The sequence below is a fragment of the Eulemur rufifrons genome, chromosome 15 (assembly GCF_041146395.1).
Source record: "Eulemur rufifrons isolate Redbay chromosome 15, OSU_ERuf_1, whole genome shotgun sequence".
Lineage (NCBI taxonomy): Eukaryota > Metazoa > Chordata > Mammalia > Primates > Lemuridae > Eulemur > Eulemur rufifrons.
Genome location: NC_090997.1, coordinates 60,369,632 through 60,385,513, shown reverse-complemented (window position 1 = coordinate 60,385,513; position 15,882 = coordinate 60,369,632). Strand labels below are relative to the sequence as shown.

Below are 15,882 nucleotides of genomic sequence, written 5' to 3'. Positions count from 1 at the left end.
ATGAGTATTGTTAAACTGCATAGAGGAAATGTAGACAAATGTCTGTCTGATCAGTGGTTCTCACTCTTGTAGTCGTGAATATGATCTTTAGCAGCACTCTTGGCCTCTACCCACTAGATGCCAGTGGACACTGCTCCCTCCCCACCTCACCTCCAGTCATGACAATCAAAAATGTTTTCAGAATTGCCAAATATCCCCTCAGGGACAAAAATCACCCCAGTTCAGAACCATTGCTAGAGAGAGGTAATGTGGAGTTAATGGCTAAAACTGCTTCTCATTTAAAGTAGCAATGACTACTTAACTCAGTCCAAGTTCTTATGTGGGTACTTTACAGTTTACATGAATTATCACTGCCATCACAACAGCTGTACGAGATGTATTTTAAATTCTCAAGCCGGGGCCATACCATTTATGAAATTTCTCAATTATTCCATTAGCTCAGCCTTTGGGAACTAGTATGTCCAGTTTTTTTAATGACTCATTTGGCTGTATTTGGAATTATATCCTTCCTTAAACAAAAGAAACTTGACATATAAACAGTTATTTTAATCAGTTACCTCATATTAATATATAAACTTCACCAGGTAAACCTCTTATTGTAAACTTAATCACAACCGGCTCTAGATGATGGTGATTAGTTTAATTTTGCTGAGGTGACTGTTATATGACAAATGAACCAGTAGCATGCTGTCTTTGCAGTAAGACTAATTCTACTTACATTTTTGAAGTAACGTATGTTCTATGTATTTTCCTTTTTACATTCTTTCATCTCCTTCTGCAGCTCACTTGATCTAGTTCTGCATATCTTAACACTTCTTTCTCTCTCTCACACCTCGTATTCAAACTTGACTAGTCTCTGTCCCATTCCTTCATTATCTTTCTAGGGCATGGATGGCCAGATATATGTTTTAGCTCAAAAATCAGTAATTAATGCTGATTCATGTATTATTTATTCCTAGCCTCACGTGCTTTTAAACAAAGGCCTAGAAATTACTTGTATTGAGAATTCCAGAATTTCAAGCCCCCATACTCCTGTGATAATCCAGTTATTTCATCTTTTCTGGGTAGACCTATCCTGATTAGTGGCTATAGTGATAATGAATTCTGGCTGTCAGAATTCTGTTTATTAATGATGTTGTTTACTGAATCAAAGAAATCAGTATAGTTCTATAGCAGTGCTAATTTCTTATTACTCATCACATGCATTTTCTCTTTTACAACTTTAGAAACTGTAGAAGGTTCAGAAATCCTTTTATGTTAAAATCACATTTAAATATTGTGAAACTATCTATGCCAGTATTTTAATTAGCTTTCAGAGAATTGCAGGATTTTTACCCAAACACTAGAAAAGATAAACAGCCAATTTTAAAAAAGTACAAAATAAACAAGTTCATCTAAGATGCTGTGTGTTCAGTCAAATCCTGATTATTATCTTCAAAGTGGCTTTCTACTTAAGAAGCATTTCTTCCCACAGGGTCCCTTTAGGATCCAGACTATCTTTGAGTACCTGGAGCACTTTTACATTTAGTTTACTTCTATTTTTTTCATTATTAGGATATCAAAATATCCCAAGCAGTGTTTGAATTTCCATAATTCCAATTGTAGTTAAATTACAGATCATCATAAGCCACACCCAAAATGTCAAGATTTTGTGACTTTTTCTTAAACTGGCTTTTTGTTTTTGTTAATATATTCATTAGATTTTGTTCTACAGGTATATTAACCTGCTTTTACTTTTCATATATTTTGAAGTCATTTTTAAAAACCCTATTACATATTTTTTGAAAAATGAAAAGTATTAACTAATATTTGTTCACCTAGAATATAAGGAAAGAGCAGAAGAGAGAAGATAAAAAGTGGGAATATAGGAAGTGGGAAGAGAAGGGAGACAACTTCATAGGCTTGTTAAGTTAAAGGGAAAGGCTTTACCTTTGTAATAGAGGTTATTCTCCCCAGTATTTTTATCATTTATTTTCAGGCGTTAGTACTCAAAAGAATACAGTATTAGATTCAGATATTTGACTTGTAAATGAATAATTTGAGAACACTGGTATATCTTGCCTAATATCAAATTATAATAATTTTATTCTCATTTTATGATTAGGATTGTTGGACATCCTGATTGAATTTTTGTGCCTTATAAGATATATATATATATATCACATATCACTCAAAGTTACTGAATACATTTAAAATAATACTGTTCAACATAAGCTGATTATAGGAAGTGATAAAGTATACTTTGTAAATTCTGGATGGACTATATTATTTTTTGAGGTATGTACATAGTTTCAGAACCAACTTTGTTTTGCATTGAATGAGCTGTTATATAACAAATAGGATTGTAGAAAATGCCACTCAGATATTCCTAGTAGCTAAAAATTGAACTGCGAATTTTTCAGTTTTACTTATCATAGTCCTTGCGCTTTTTAAAAGAGTAGTTCCTAATTGAATCAGTGTTTTCAGTTGATTGTCATAATGCATTTCTCCATATACTCATTGAAAAATTATGCCTTAATGGACATGTTGAAGTAAGTAGTATTTATTTATGCAGAAGCAGCTACTGCTAGCTGTTCCATTTTGTCATCTCTAAATACTAGATGAGATTTGTTAAATTACTAGACCAGATGCTACCATGAATTTTGAAGCATAGAATCTAGGAATTTTTGGTAATAACATGCCCTCATTAATAGTTTTCCAGATTAATAGTTTTCCAGATCCCTGTTAATCATAGTTCATTATTGAACTGACTGAATATTGAGTTTTAGCAAACAAGCAGTGTTTTATTTATAGACATGTAACTGAAAATTTTCTGTGGTATGGTAGCACCCACTACTAGCTACTGGTCTGATGACCTTGGGCAAATCATTTATCACTCTGAGCCACAATTTTCATCTCTCTGAAATGAGGAGAGCTACATCAGTAAATTGTGTGAAAATTAAACAATTTAAAACCTTATAGTTTTAAAAATGGAAAAATTCTGTGCAGATGTATAATTTATTAATAAAAGTGATCACTCTGGTCCTATGGTAATGGAAACCCCCAGCTTTTCCCTGTTTCTCACTCTAGCATCACTTTAATGTTACTTTGTTTAATATCACTTTTTATCAGCCTAAACTCTGATGTGCTTTTTACTTAAGCAGCTGTTCCCTTGGTCATCTCTGCCATTTGAGGAGATGGGGAGGACTTGAGCCAAAGGATTAATAAGATCTGTTAGAAACTGTGACAATTTTAGGTGTCACTTTGGCTTCCCCAATTACATATTAAGTGACGGAAAGAACCTGTTGTGTGCTTCTTTTGTTTTGTTTTTGTTTTTTGCTTCTCTGCAGCTCCTAATATCCAATTACGTGCATAATAGGGGCAAAGTTTGGTAGATTTCACTCTACATGAATCCTACAAAATAAAAACTTGTTTGAGCACGCTGTTCCTTCTGTCTGTTGTTTGAATTAAACTGCAGCTTCATAATATGAATTGTTTGCAAATTGGAAACTTTTTTTAAAGAGATATTTTTCATGTAGCCACCATGAACAGATTAGATAGATTTAAAATAGAACAGAATTTACCTGGAGTTTTTCATATTGACTAAATTCTTGTGATATTCCAGGCCTAGGAAACTTTATGAACCTTAGCTCAGTGATAAAATAATATAAAAATTATGTAAATATTATCAACTTGACAAATGAGGAAATGAATTTACAGAACAGAACTACTAAGATGTGAGACCAGAATTTAACTAGATCTCTGATTCTAAAGTAAATGTACAGTCATGTGCTGAATAACATTTCAGTCAACAATGGACCACATACACGACGGTGGTCTTGTAAGATCATAATGGAACTGAAAAATTCCTATTGCCTAGTGACGTCTTAGCCGTCATAATGCGATTCATTACTCATGTGTTTGTGTTTGCAGTTCTATACAGACCTACTGCCCTGCCAGTCATGTGAAAGTCTAGCATGTGCAATTAGGCACAGTACATGATACTTGATGATAAAAGACTGTTACTGGTTTATGTATTTATACTTCTTATTATTTTAGAGTGTATTCCTTCTACTTGTATGTTTAAAAAATAGTTAACTGTGAAACAGACTCAGGCAGGTCCTTCAGGAGGTATTCCATATGTTATCATAGGAGATGACGGCCCCATGTGTGTTATTGCCCATGGAGACCTTCCAGTGAGACAAGATGTGGAGGTGGAAGACAGTGATATTGATGATCCTGACCCTATATAGGCCTAGGCTTATGTGTAAGTTTGTGTCTTAGTTTTAAGCAAAAAAGCTTAAAAAGTTAAAAAAAATTTAATCTAAAAAATAATAAGAATAAGCATAATTACAGAATAAGAATATAATTTTTTTGTATGTCTGTACAGTGTGGTTTGTGTTTTAAGCTAAGTGTTATAATTATAAGAGTCAAAAAGTTAACTTTATGCAGTAAAAATTATAGTGAGCTAATGTTAATTTATTATTGAAGAAAGAAAAATAATTTTTTATAAATTTAGTGTAACCTAAGTGTGCAGTGTTTATAAAGTCTACAGTAGTGTACAAGTAATGTCCTAGGCCTTCACATTCACTCACTGACTCACCCAAGCAACTTTCAGTCCTATAAGCTCCATTCATGGCAAGTGCCCTATACAAGTGTACCATTTTTTATCTTTTGTATTATTTTTTTACTGTGCCTTTTCTATGGTTAGATACACAAATACTTATCGTTTTGTTGCAGTTGCCTACATATTCAGTATAATAATATGCTGTACACGTTTGTAGTGTAGGAGCAATAGGCTATACTATATAGCCTAGGTGAGTAGGCTGTACCATCTAGGTTTGTATTAGTACACTCTTTGAGGTTCACATAGTGACGAAATTGCCTCATGACACATTTCTCAGAATGTATCCCTGTTTTTAAGCGATATATGACTGTATTTTCCATTGCATCTAGAGGTTGTTAACTCTGGCAGAATATTGGAATCATCTGGGGAGCTTTCAAACAGTACAGATGCCAGGGAATTCAGGTAATTGGTCTGGGGTGGGTCCTGCACATTAGTATTTTTTTAAAGTTCCTCAGGTGATCCTGGTGAGCAGCTAGAGTTGAGAAATACTGCATTACGCACTGCATCTCCAGCTTCTGTTATTTGTCAGTGGGTGATCATTAATAGTGCTTCCTAATTTACATTTTCTCACCAGAAGAATGAAGGATTTGTCTTAGAATAAAGAAAGAATAACCTGCATAATAAACATTGCAGAGATTACAGTAAACATAATGGAGTATCTTTTTCTCTGTAGGACTTTAAAAAATTAACGTAAGATTTTTGTTTTTGTCTTTGAAGTGCTTTCTGAGTGAAGTGAAAAGGAACGTCATTACTTGTTTGTTATTTTTTTTTTTTGAGACAGGGTCTCTCACCCTGTTGTCCTGAGTAGAGTGCAGTAACGTCATCATAGCTCACTGCAACCTCAAACTGCTGGGCTCAAGTGATCCTCCTGCCTCAGCTTCCCTAGTAGCTGGGACGACAGGCACATGCCACGATGCTGGGCTAATTTTTCTATTTTTAGTAGAGACAGGGTCTCACTCTTGCACAGGCTGGTCTCGAACTGCTGACCTCAAGCAATCATCCTGCCTCAGCCTCCCAGAGTGCCAGGATTACAGGCCTGAGCTACCGCACCCAGCCTTGATCACTTGTTTCAGGTCCTCTGAACCTAGAAAAATGATGAACTAATTTAGGCTAAGAGGAAGAACATTTTCTCCGTTTACAGTAGCTTTGAAAAGTAATAAAGCAGATTATTGGTTATAAATCTATAGATGATTTAAATGGAAATACATTTAGATAATTAGTCCTGGCCTACAACTGTACTATAACTCTATAAATCTCTTTTTGACAAGCAAGCTACTTTAAAGATTATCTTTCAGATTAAGGGAATATGGGAGTATAATTAAAGATCATTCTTGTAAAAATCTTTAACCTGATCACATAGAAAAACAGAATAAGTTGTTTTTTTTACATTATGAAAGTTTTGAATTTTGAATCTTTTATCTTGTTACCCAGCTTTAAAATAAATTTGAAATAAACTCTTCCTAATTGATCAGAATACAGTAATTGAATCATGCCTACTTAAAAATAAAGGCAGTTGCTGGGATTGGCTCTTGGAATACATTTAAAGATGTTGTAACTTGCAGTTATGGTTTATTGGTGGGTAATGTTGAAATTAAAACTTAAAGTGTGCTTTTTTCAATACTTAGTAAGATTAGTTTTCTTCAAATTTTCAGCAGTAGTTTTTAACTATAAAGTTTTCATAGGTAACTAGTTTTTACTGGCAGCATTTACGGTATAATAGTTATGAGCCTTTTACCTTCCCTGATTAACAAGAAACCTCTTTTTTCCCCCTCATCATGCTTATCTCCTCTCCCCTAATTTTTTTTTTTTTTTTTTTTTAAACAAGATAGGGTCTCACTGTGTTGCCCAGGCTGGTCTCAAATTCCTGGTCTCAGGTGATCCCCCTGCCTCAGCCTCCCAAGTAGCTGGAACTAGAAACTTGCCCCACTGTACCCAGCTATTCCCCTAGTATTTTAAGAAATGTTAGGAGTGGAAGGAGTTGGGAAGGAATGGTTATCTAGGTCTTAAGGGTAGTAGAGGTGGAACTGAGACTTGCCTGCCAGGACTGGAGGACTCCTCAGGTGTTGGCCTTGATGTTCTTGCACAACCATTCCTGTTCCAACCACTACTTCCTGATACAACTAGAGATGAATGCAGTTGAAATTAATGGAAAGTAAATGGCAACTAAATTGTTCCCACAGAGTGAAGAGATAGAATCTTATATGGTAGTTGAAAGGGTTGGAGGAAGCAAAAACGGGACATGAAGTGCATTTGGTGCTGTAAAGTATTGGAGCTGGATTGTGTTATGGCTCTCACTTGCTCCACCATGGCTGGCAAAGGCCGCTCAGTTGCATAACTCTAGCAGTCAGTGTTCACATAGAATTTGATGTGAGTGGTGCAAACTCTCTGGCCCTTACCCAGAGTGAATACTGCAGCAGTCCTGCGACAGTGGAGTTTTAGCAGGGCCACTTTTCCATACTGGTCCTGACACTTCTTACCTTGTGGAATCTAGCTCATTATCTTCTCTTGTTGAATCTGAGACAGCCTCAAAGATAATGATAATAGCAAACACTTACATAGCACTTAATTTGCTTCAGGCATGGTTGTAAGCATTTTGTATCTTTTAACTCATTTATTCCTTTCAATGACTTTATGAATATGTACTACTAACATCTTCACTTTATAGATGAAGAAATTAAAGCGCAGTTTTAAAAGTGCCTTGTTCAAACCCACACAGCTATTAAATGGCAAAGCTGGGAAGCAAACCCAGGCAGCATGGCTCCAGAGTGTATGCTTTTTCCACTATGCTATGCTATGCTTGGGATTCCTTCTTGTTCTTGTCCCCAGTTGCCCAGACTAGTCATTTAGTTACTTAGTCACTAACCTTCATTGAGTATGTACTGTGTACATTGATCTTTCTTGGGCTGAAGATAGAAGACAAAGTCCTTGCCCTCGTGGAACTTAGAGTTGAGTTGAGGGAAAGAAATAATAGATAATTAAACATATAAATAGGGCAATTTCAAATTATGATAATTGCTTAGAAGAGAATAGGGTAATGGCATAGGGAATGATTTGAGAGTGGGCTACTTTAGCTGTGATTGTGAGGAAAATCTCTGAGGAGGTGACGATGTGTTGAGACTTGAATGATGAGAAGGAAGCATCTCTGTGAAGATTAGAAAAGTGGGAATTCCAGGCTGCTAAAACTGTGAGATGGCACAAGCTTGGCCTTTTCTAGGGACAGAAAAGAAAAATAGCGTGATTTGGAGCTTAGTAAGTAAGCAAGGTGTAGTAACTTAGTAGGTTAGTAAGGTAGGCAGTGAGATCTCAGAGGAGTGCAGGAGCAACAGCATTCCTAGAGAGTGGGAAGGGGCTGGTGGGAGTCTGCTTCTGCAGGAAGAGGTTTTTTTTATTACTGACATAATTTATGGCTGCCTGCATACAGTTTGGGCAGAGAGCATTCTGCCTCAGAGCAATAAGGAGTGCAGTGGGTTACATTTTTTCTTAAAAAAATGATTCAAGTACTTAAAATAGTCATGTTGTTAAAATGCATCGTAAAACTTTATTCCTTATGACCCAATAGAGAAATATTTGAAAATTTATTCATTAGTGATGATTTGATTTGTGCTTAAAAAGAGCATCCTGGATGCTGTGTGCAGGTGATAAACATGGAACGACAGCCACCAATTAGGAGGCTATTGCAGTGGTTCAAATGAGAGATGATAGTGATTTATTTAGATGAAAGTGGTAGCATGAACACAGAAATAATTGCATTGTATATTTAGATTACTGTTCTTGATGCCAATTTTCTGAGACTGTAGCATGTATTTTGTAGGGCAAAGGAGTAAATGTCTTCTTGCAGTTTATTCTCAGACAGTAATAGTCCAGGTCAAAGTTCTCCTGGGATCCAGGTTTTACTGCTCTTCTGATTCACTTAAACCACAAATTTCCCTGGCTGCAATCCTACTGCTAAGATGTGTGTACAGGATTTAGGATTAGCCTCCTCCAGGACTAGCACTCCTCAGTCTTGATGCAGAGGCCAGCCCACTGGTCCTGCCTACTTCCATGTTCATGATGAATTTTTAGGGGGTTTGAAGCCTTTTCAAGGCAATTTGCTTTGCTTAGGACCTCCCCATCAGATGTATCTCAGTAACTTTACACCTAAAACAGTAAAGCTGAACTCCTTTGTGGCTCATATATAAATGTATAGGTTTGGTTCTGTTGGCAGTATCCAAGCACTGATGAATGTGTTGAAGAAAAGAGAATTACTTATGCCCCTAGTTCGGCCCAAGTGCCCTATTATTAGGTAATTAAGTATGAAATGTCTGATTTTCATAAGTACTAAATTTGAGCTTGATCTCCAGCATTTCACTTTGACATTTCTTGTTTTATTTTGATTGTGAAGGTATATCATCAGTCTATCAAACGTGTGTTTTGGCTTGTAATTACCTTTCACATTTTTTTCTTTATGGCAATTTTTGTGAAACCATGGATAAGTCAAAAATTCGTGTTATTTTCTAATGTGAACCAATGCAGCGCAGACAGCTCGAAATATCAGCAAAGTGTTTGGGAAGGATGTGGCTAATGAACACACAGTACATCAGTGGTTTGAGAAGTTCCATTCTGGTGATTTTAATCTTGAAAATGAGCCACCTGGGTGACCTGAGACCAAGGTGGATAATGATGAGCTGAAAGCGATAGTAGAAGTGAATCCATCTCAACCTACACATAAATTAGCAGCAAGGTTTGATGTTACTATTCTAACAATATTGGAGCATTTGAAACAAATGGGTAAGGTAAAGAAGCTGGACGGATGGGTTCTGTATGAATTCAATGCATGTCAGAAGGGAACTCTTAACGAAGCTTGCCTTTCTTTGCTGTCACAGCATAAAGGCGAACCATTTCTACACTGTATTGTTACATGTGATGAAAACGGATTCTTTTTGACAATTGGCAAATATTTGGCACAATGGTTGGATAAAGATGAAGTGTTAAAACAGTCCCAAACTGAAATTCATCAGAAAAAGCTAATGGTGTCTGGTGGTCCAGTGCTGGTATTATCCACTACAGCTTCATGAAACCTGGTCAGTCGATTACAGTGGAGTCTACTGCAATCAGCTGGACGAAATGATGAAGATGCTTGTGATTAAGCAGCTGAGATTGGTCAATAGAGACAGACCAATCCTCTTGCAAGACAGCACTCTACCACATGTTGCACAAACAACGCTGCTTAAACTACAGAAGCTGTACTTGGAAACTCTCTGTCATCCACCATATTCACCAGACCTTGTACCAGTTGACTGCCACTTCCAGGCTTTGGACCACTTCTTGCAAGGAAAAATATTCCATTCTCCACAAGCTATGGAAAAATGCCTTTGGTGATTTCACAGCCACTGGCTTTCCAGTCTTCTTCGCTGCCAGCATAAACAAGTTACTGTTAAGATGGCAAAACTGTGTCAATAGTTTAGGTGCATACTTTGATTAATTGTACTGTTTCTTGTTTGAAATATAATAAACTACACTTCTGATTCAAAATCGGACAGTTGATATATAATGACCTAATAACATATGATAGTCATAATTTGACCTGACTCAGAAGACAAATGAGTTTGAAGATACATCACTTATTTAACACCTGCTTTTGGCAACCTACCAGTAAATTACTATTTTTCTTTTTTTCCTTCTATTTTGTCTTATGAAGATGTTTAACGTGTTCTATATGAGGAAATTAATTCAAATAAGTCTATATTTGGATATGTTTTCTGTTATCTTGAAAGCATCTAGTTAGAACAGTACATATATTACATGACCATTTGTAGCAATGATTTGAATAATATTGTTGATACAAAACTTTGTGAAGGGTGGATTCCCTTTAGTACTGATTTTCAGCCATTTGCTTTTTTCTTCAAAGAAAAGCTTAGAGTCTATCTTTTGTGTGCTTCAAAATCTGACATTTATTTGGGGTGCTGTGACTGTGTTCTCTTTGGCATCATAGGTGTTAAAGACCCGGAGGTGGATAGTGTATACATGTGGAGGCCACTTTACCCCTTTCCTGTTGTTTGAGGTTTCTAGCCCACTGAAATGAGCCTGACTAGCAGTCACCTTCCATGTCCTCCATGTCTCCTATGGGGGATTTTAGACACATTATTTGTGGCATAAGAATGTAAAAAATTATTTTGCTAGGAGTTCTTACCTCTCTCATAAAACTTAATTGGAAGTATAGATAAATCCTTTTCTGCTGTTCTTCCATGTAAGGGACAAAGAATAAAAAATTGAGCATCTTTATGTCTTAGATATGTTATTTAGAGAGATCTGAAATTTAAAAAAAAATTTTCTGGATGTTTTAAAAATTTCTAATATGGAAGTGTAACTCAGAGTGAGGAGAAAATGGTGACTGTTAGGGTTTTGAGAAATTCTATTTTTAATCTCTTTTTTAACAAAACAGATTGAATATTTCCATAGAACAGGCCTTTAATTTTATGATCCTTGATTTGGTAGCCTTCTTAAACCAATGTTAAGTTTTTAAAAACCAACTTCTTAGTCATATTGCTAACAGCACTGACAAGAAGTATGTATGTATTAATATCTTCCTTTCTACCATTGTATGAATAAACTAAATGACTGCCAGTTTTAATTTTCTCCTACTTAGTTCTTTGTTTTGTTTTAGAATTAGAACCAAGTAAATTTGAAAGTTGTTGAAGTTGATGTACATTTATCTACAATTACAGTTTGTAAAATGAACAGCCAAAGACCATTATGCTTTTGTTTCTTATAACTACTGTTCCTGGTGGCTGATAGAACAAATAACCAATTTTATGACATAATTACAGAGTTCCAGTCAATATCTAAACTATATTCAGAAACAGTTCAGTATTCATTATTGGATTCATTAGTATTTAAGGAGACAGTAAAACATCCTTTCTTCAATTTTATTTTAACTATCAACTAGGGTATAGAAGGAGGTACTATTATAAAATTTAATACAAAGAACACTTGGTTATACATTCAATCTCAGCACCGATTTTCTTTTACTTCTATTTTTATCTTTCTTGTTAATAACTTTGACCTATAAAGCTTAGTTTATTCTTGGCTGGGGTATTTTTACTTATTGCTGAGAAAATGCTCTTTTCATATAAGAATATAACATTTTTATGAAATTAAAAAGTAATATTAATTAATATAGATCTTTTGTGTGTCTCTTTTCCTTTTAAACATAGTTGTATCTGTCTGGGTCCAATCAGGAGATAGAAACCACAGAGTGGGTTAAACAGGGTAAGTTTTATATAAAAAATCGTTAAACTCTGATAAAAGAGTGACTATAAGATATAAGAAAACCGCATGTGGTATTCGAACTTGTAAGGGGCCCCTTCCCCAAGCTTAGACCTTGCTGGAGAAATTCACCGTTTTGCCCAGGCTGGAGTTGGTCTGTAGTCCATGGACAGTCATGGCAATCTGGAATGCATGTGATGAGCAATAGGTGGCACGGATATGCAAAGGTGTGGGAAACTGCGGATGAGCAGCCCGTGTGGGCCTGCAGAGGAAACTGAGGTGTTGATAAGGGCAAGGGGCCTTCAGTGTACCTATGCAGGCAGGATTCTGTATTTCAGAGTTCTGGATTCTGTGTTGAGAGGGTTATCCCTGGGTCAGGCAAGGCTGCAAAGTTACTGAGAGGCTTGGTATCTGCTCATGTGCCTGGGGCAGGATTCCACCTGATGTTCACACCCCCATACCACTGATCCACCACGCAGCATTTGAAAAATCTCAAGAGAGCCCTTTGATCCACAATCTTATTTTAGCACTCTCTGCTGAGAAATCTTAAAGTGGTTGTCACAGTAGAGATGCTTAAAGGATTGGTGTCCATATGACAATGCATATTTTGAAGGGTGAATTTGGAACTTAGATTAATTAAATTGATAACTGGCACAATATTGTTCCTTTTTCCAGTTTACCTTTTTGCCATGCAGGTATGTAAAAACTTTTTACTGATCATCTTTCTGTACTCTCTATTGCTTGTGTTTATTCTCCTTCCTATAGCCCTGTTGACATTTTGGGTCAGACAATTGTTTTAGGGAGCTGAGCTATGCATTATAGTATGTTTAATAGCATCCCTGGCCTCTGTCCACTATATGCTAGTAATATACACGCATAGAATCATGACAACCAAAAATAGCTCTGGACAACACTAAATGTCCGCCTAGGGAGTAAAATCTTCACCGTGGTTGAGAACCATTGTTATAGCACTTGTTTTTTTCTCTGTTAGAACCAGTGTAAGTCTCATTTAGTAGGGATTTGCTCATGTTTTTAAACAGGTTTTATTTTAATAAAGAAGAAATCTTAATTATAAAATTTTATTTTTAGATGAGGCATTAGAAACAATTTAATCTAACTCCTTTTTCATCTATACATGAATCAAGTCTGAATTTTCAATAGGTTTTGTTTCTATTTACCTTGCTATTTAATTGCAAATAGGATTAGAACCCAAAATTTTCTAAATGAAAAGCTATGTTCATAGTGTTCTATTACATTCATTCTTTGATTCAAGAGCATATACTATGCATGCACCATACTAGGTGCTTAGGATTTGATTTAATGATGAGGCAGTGAATAAAATTTCAAGTATGCATGAAGAATCATTTTATTTAGCTGTCACGTTCTTGCTTGATACTTAATGGTAGATATTTTTAAAAGATATCTTTAAAAGCATTAGAAGAGTAATTGTTTCATGTATAAAAGGACTATGTCAAAGAAGCTACTCTTAGCATTAAGATAAAGTATCTTTTCGTGAATGCAACTGTTGTAACAGTATTGAATCAGAAGACCAAGATTCTGGTCTTGGTTCTTAAACATGTAACAATGTGGGCCTCAAGTTATTATCTGTGAAAGCGTACTGGACTAACTGGATTCAAAATTCCCTATCCTACTAGTTCTAATACAGTACAAGTCTTCCCTCAGATTGGAGTTGAAAATAGGAATAGGGAAGGCCTAAAGTTTCTCACAGTCTTCTAGGACTGGGGGTATAAAAAGAAACAACTAAATTTTATTTTTTTAAATATAGTTAAGATGGTTTAAGCAGAATCAATAATAGATTGCTAGTAAATTGGATTGAGACAAGTCTAGTAGTAGAGAATGTGCTTTTAATACCAAGCTGAACTGAATTTCTGGATCTATTTACTTGTTTTACAGAAATTTGATTCTGATAAAAATTTCTAAGTATAAAAAATATTTTATTATAAGGTAGGATTCTAGGTAAGTTAAAAAGGAGTTGCTTGTTGGCTGTGGTGGCATGCACTGATAGTCCTAGCTACTTAGGAGGCTGAGGTGGGAGCATTGCTTGAGCCCAGGAGTTTGAGAGCAACCTGGGCAACATAGTGAGACCATGTTTCTAAATAAATAAATAAATAAATAAATAAAAGGACTTGCTTAAAAAACAATATGGAAAAACATTTGTAAATCATGTATCAGATAAGGAGCTTGTATCCAGAATACATAAAGAACTCTCACAACTCAACAATAAAAAAGACAACCTAGTTTTAAAAGGAGCAAAGGATTTGATAGATATTTCTCCAGAGAAGTTATATAAATGTCCAGTAAGCACATGAGAAGGTGCTCAGCACAATTAGTCATTAGAGAAATGCAAATTGAAACCACAGTGAGATACTACTTCATGTCCACTAGGCTGATTATAATTAAAAAGGCCAACAGTAACAAGCGTTGGCAAAGATGTGGGTAAATTGGAACCCTCATCCATTGCTAGTAGAAATAGTTTGGCATTTCCTCAAAATATAGTTACCATGTATCAGTTAAACAGAGTACCTTATGACCCATCAATTCCAGTCCTAGGTACATACCCAAGAGAATTGAAAACTTACGTCTACACAAAAATTTGTGCACAAATGTTTATAGTGGCATTATTTACAGTAGCCAAAAACTTGAAACAACTCATATGTCCATCAACTGATGGATAACCAAAATCTGATAACTTCATATGATGGAATATTATTCAGCTGGAAAGCAAATGAAGTTCTGATACATACTACAACTTCAGTGAACCTTGAAAATATTATGCCAAGTGAACAAATAAGGCAGATGCAAAAGACCGCATATTTTTTGATTCCATTTATATAAAATGTTCAGAATAGGCAAACCATAGGGATAGAAAGTGATTGCCAGTGATTTTCAAGGGCAGGGGAAAGGGGCATATGGGAGTGGCTGTTAATAGTTACAGGTTTCTTTTTGGGATAATGAAAATGTTCTGAGCTCTGACTATACTAAAACTGACTGAATTGTATACTTTAAAAGGGTGAATTTTATGGTATGCAAATTGTATTTCAATAAGGTTTTTTTTTTTAAAATTAAACTTGAAAAATTTAAGGAGTTTATTCAGTCTGGGAATAAACTGCACTTGACAGTTCATAAGTGTCAGTTCTGTATTTCTTTCAAAGCCTTTCCTATAATTTTATCCTCTTTGATGTTTAATATTTTGACTTTGTCTCTTTACACAAGTTCTGGTTAACATTTAGGTTACTTGAAGCTGGACCTTTATAGGTTAGCAGTAGGAGTAGGATCAGGAGAGTCAAGACATCTATTCCCTACCTGGTATTTTTTGCCTTGATAACATAAGTAGATATATATCTGTTTAGGATTTCTCTTAATAAGGCAAAAAATGTCTATGTGAATATCTAGGAAGAGGAATCAATGTGTAGAAAAATTAATTTTATTTCTTGTTTTATGTTTAGTTATGAGAAGATAATTTTAAAAAAAATGCTATATAAATGAAGTACTTTCAGAAACTTGTAGGAGGATGTTTGAAACTTTTATCTTGTCATATGTGATATTTCATTATAACGTTCCTTTTTAATAACAGATAATTTATATCATTACAGACAGATTTGACCAGTTTTGGGCCATCAATCGGAAACTCATGGAATATCCTGCAGAAGAAAATGGATTTCGTTATATCCCCTTTAGAATATATCAGGTAGGAAGTAACATTTTAAAAACTGTACATTTCTGAAAGCCTTAAATATCTTATTTCTTGAAGCACTCTAAAGTCCAGAACTCATAAGTTTTTATAGTAACTGAACAGTATTAGGGTTTTTCAGATCTGTGTCTTTTGGTGGCAATCAGATCAGAGACTGTACTGAAATATTTGACTCATATGTAGTTGATATTAATTATTTGTAGATTTTGTATTGACAGATTCACCTACTTGCTAAAATTTATTTGTAACCCCAACGTTTCTACTTGGAGAACTTCTGCGGTCATTCACAGACATGTGCAGAGTAGTGAAAAATTTGATT

At 35.2% G+C, this 15,882-nt stretch overlaps 1 protein-coding gene across 6 annotated transcripts in view; it reads left to right on the top strand.

Moving 5' to 3' along the window:
• Positions 1-15,882, top strand: part of ATG5 (autophagy related 5) — a 126,113-nt gene that overhangs the window by 56,450 nt on the left and 53,781 nt on the right. For 5 of the 6 annotated variants that reach the window (XM_069487480.1, XM_069487479.1, XM_069487475.1 and 2 more), the window contains one exon: positions 15,466-15,560. In XM_069487480.1, the coding sequence (XP_069343581.1) occupies positions 15,466-15,560 (95 nt within the window). The remainder of the gene's footprint in view (positions 1-15,465; positions 15,561-15,882) is intronic. The other variant, XM_069487478.1, reaches the window with a different exon arrangement.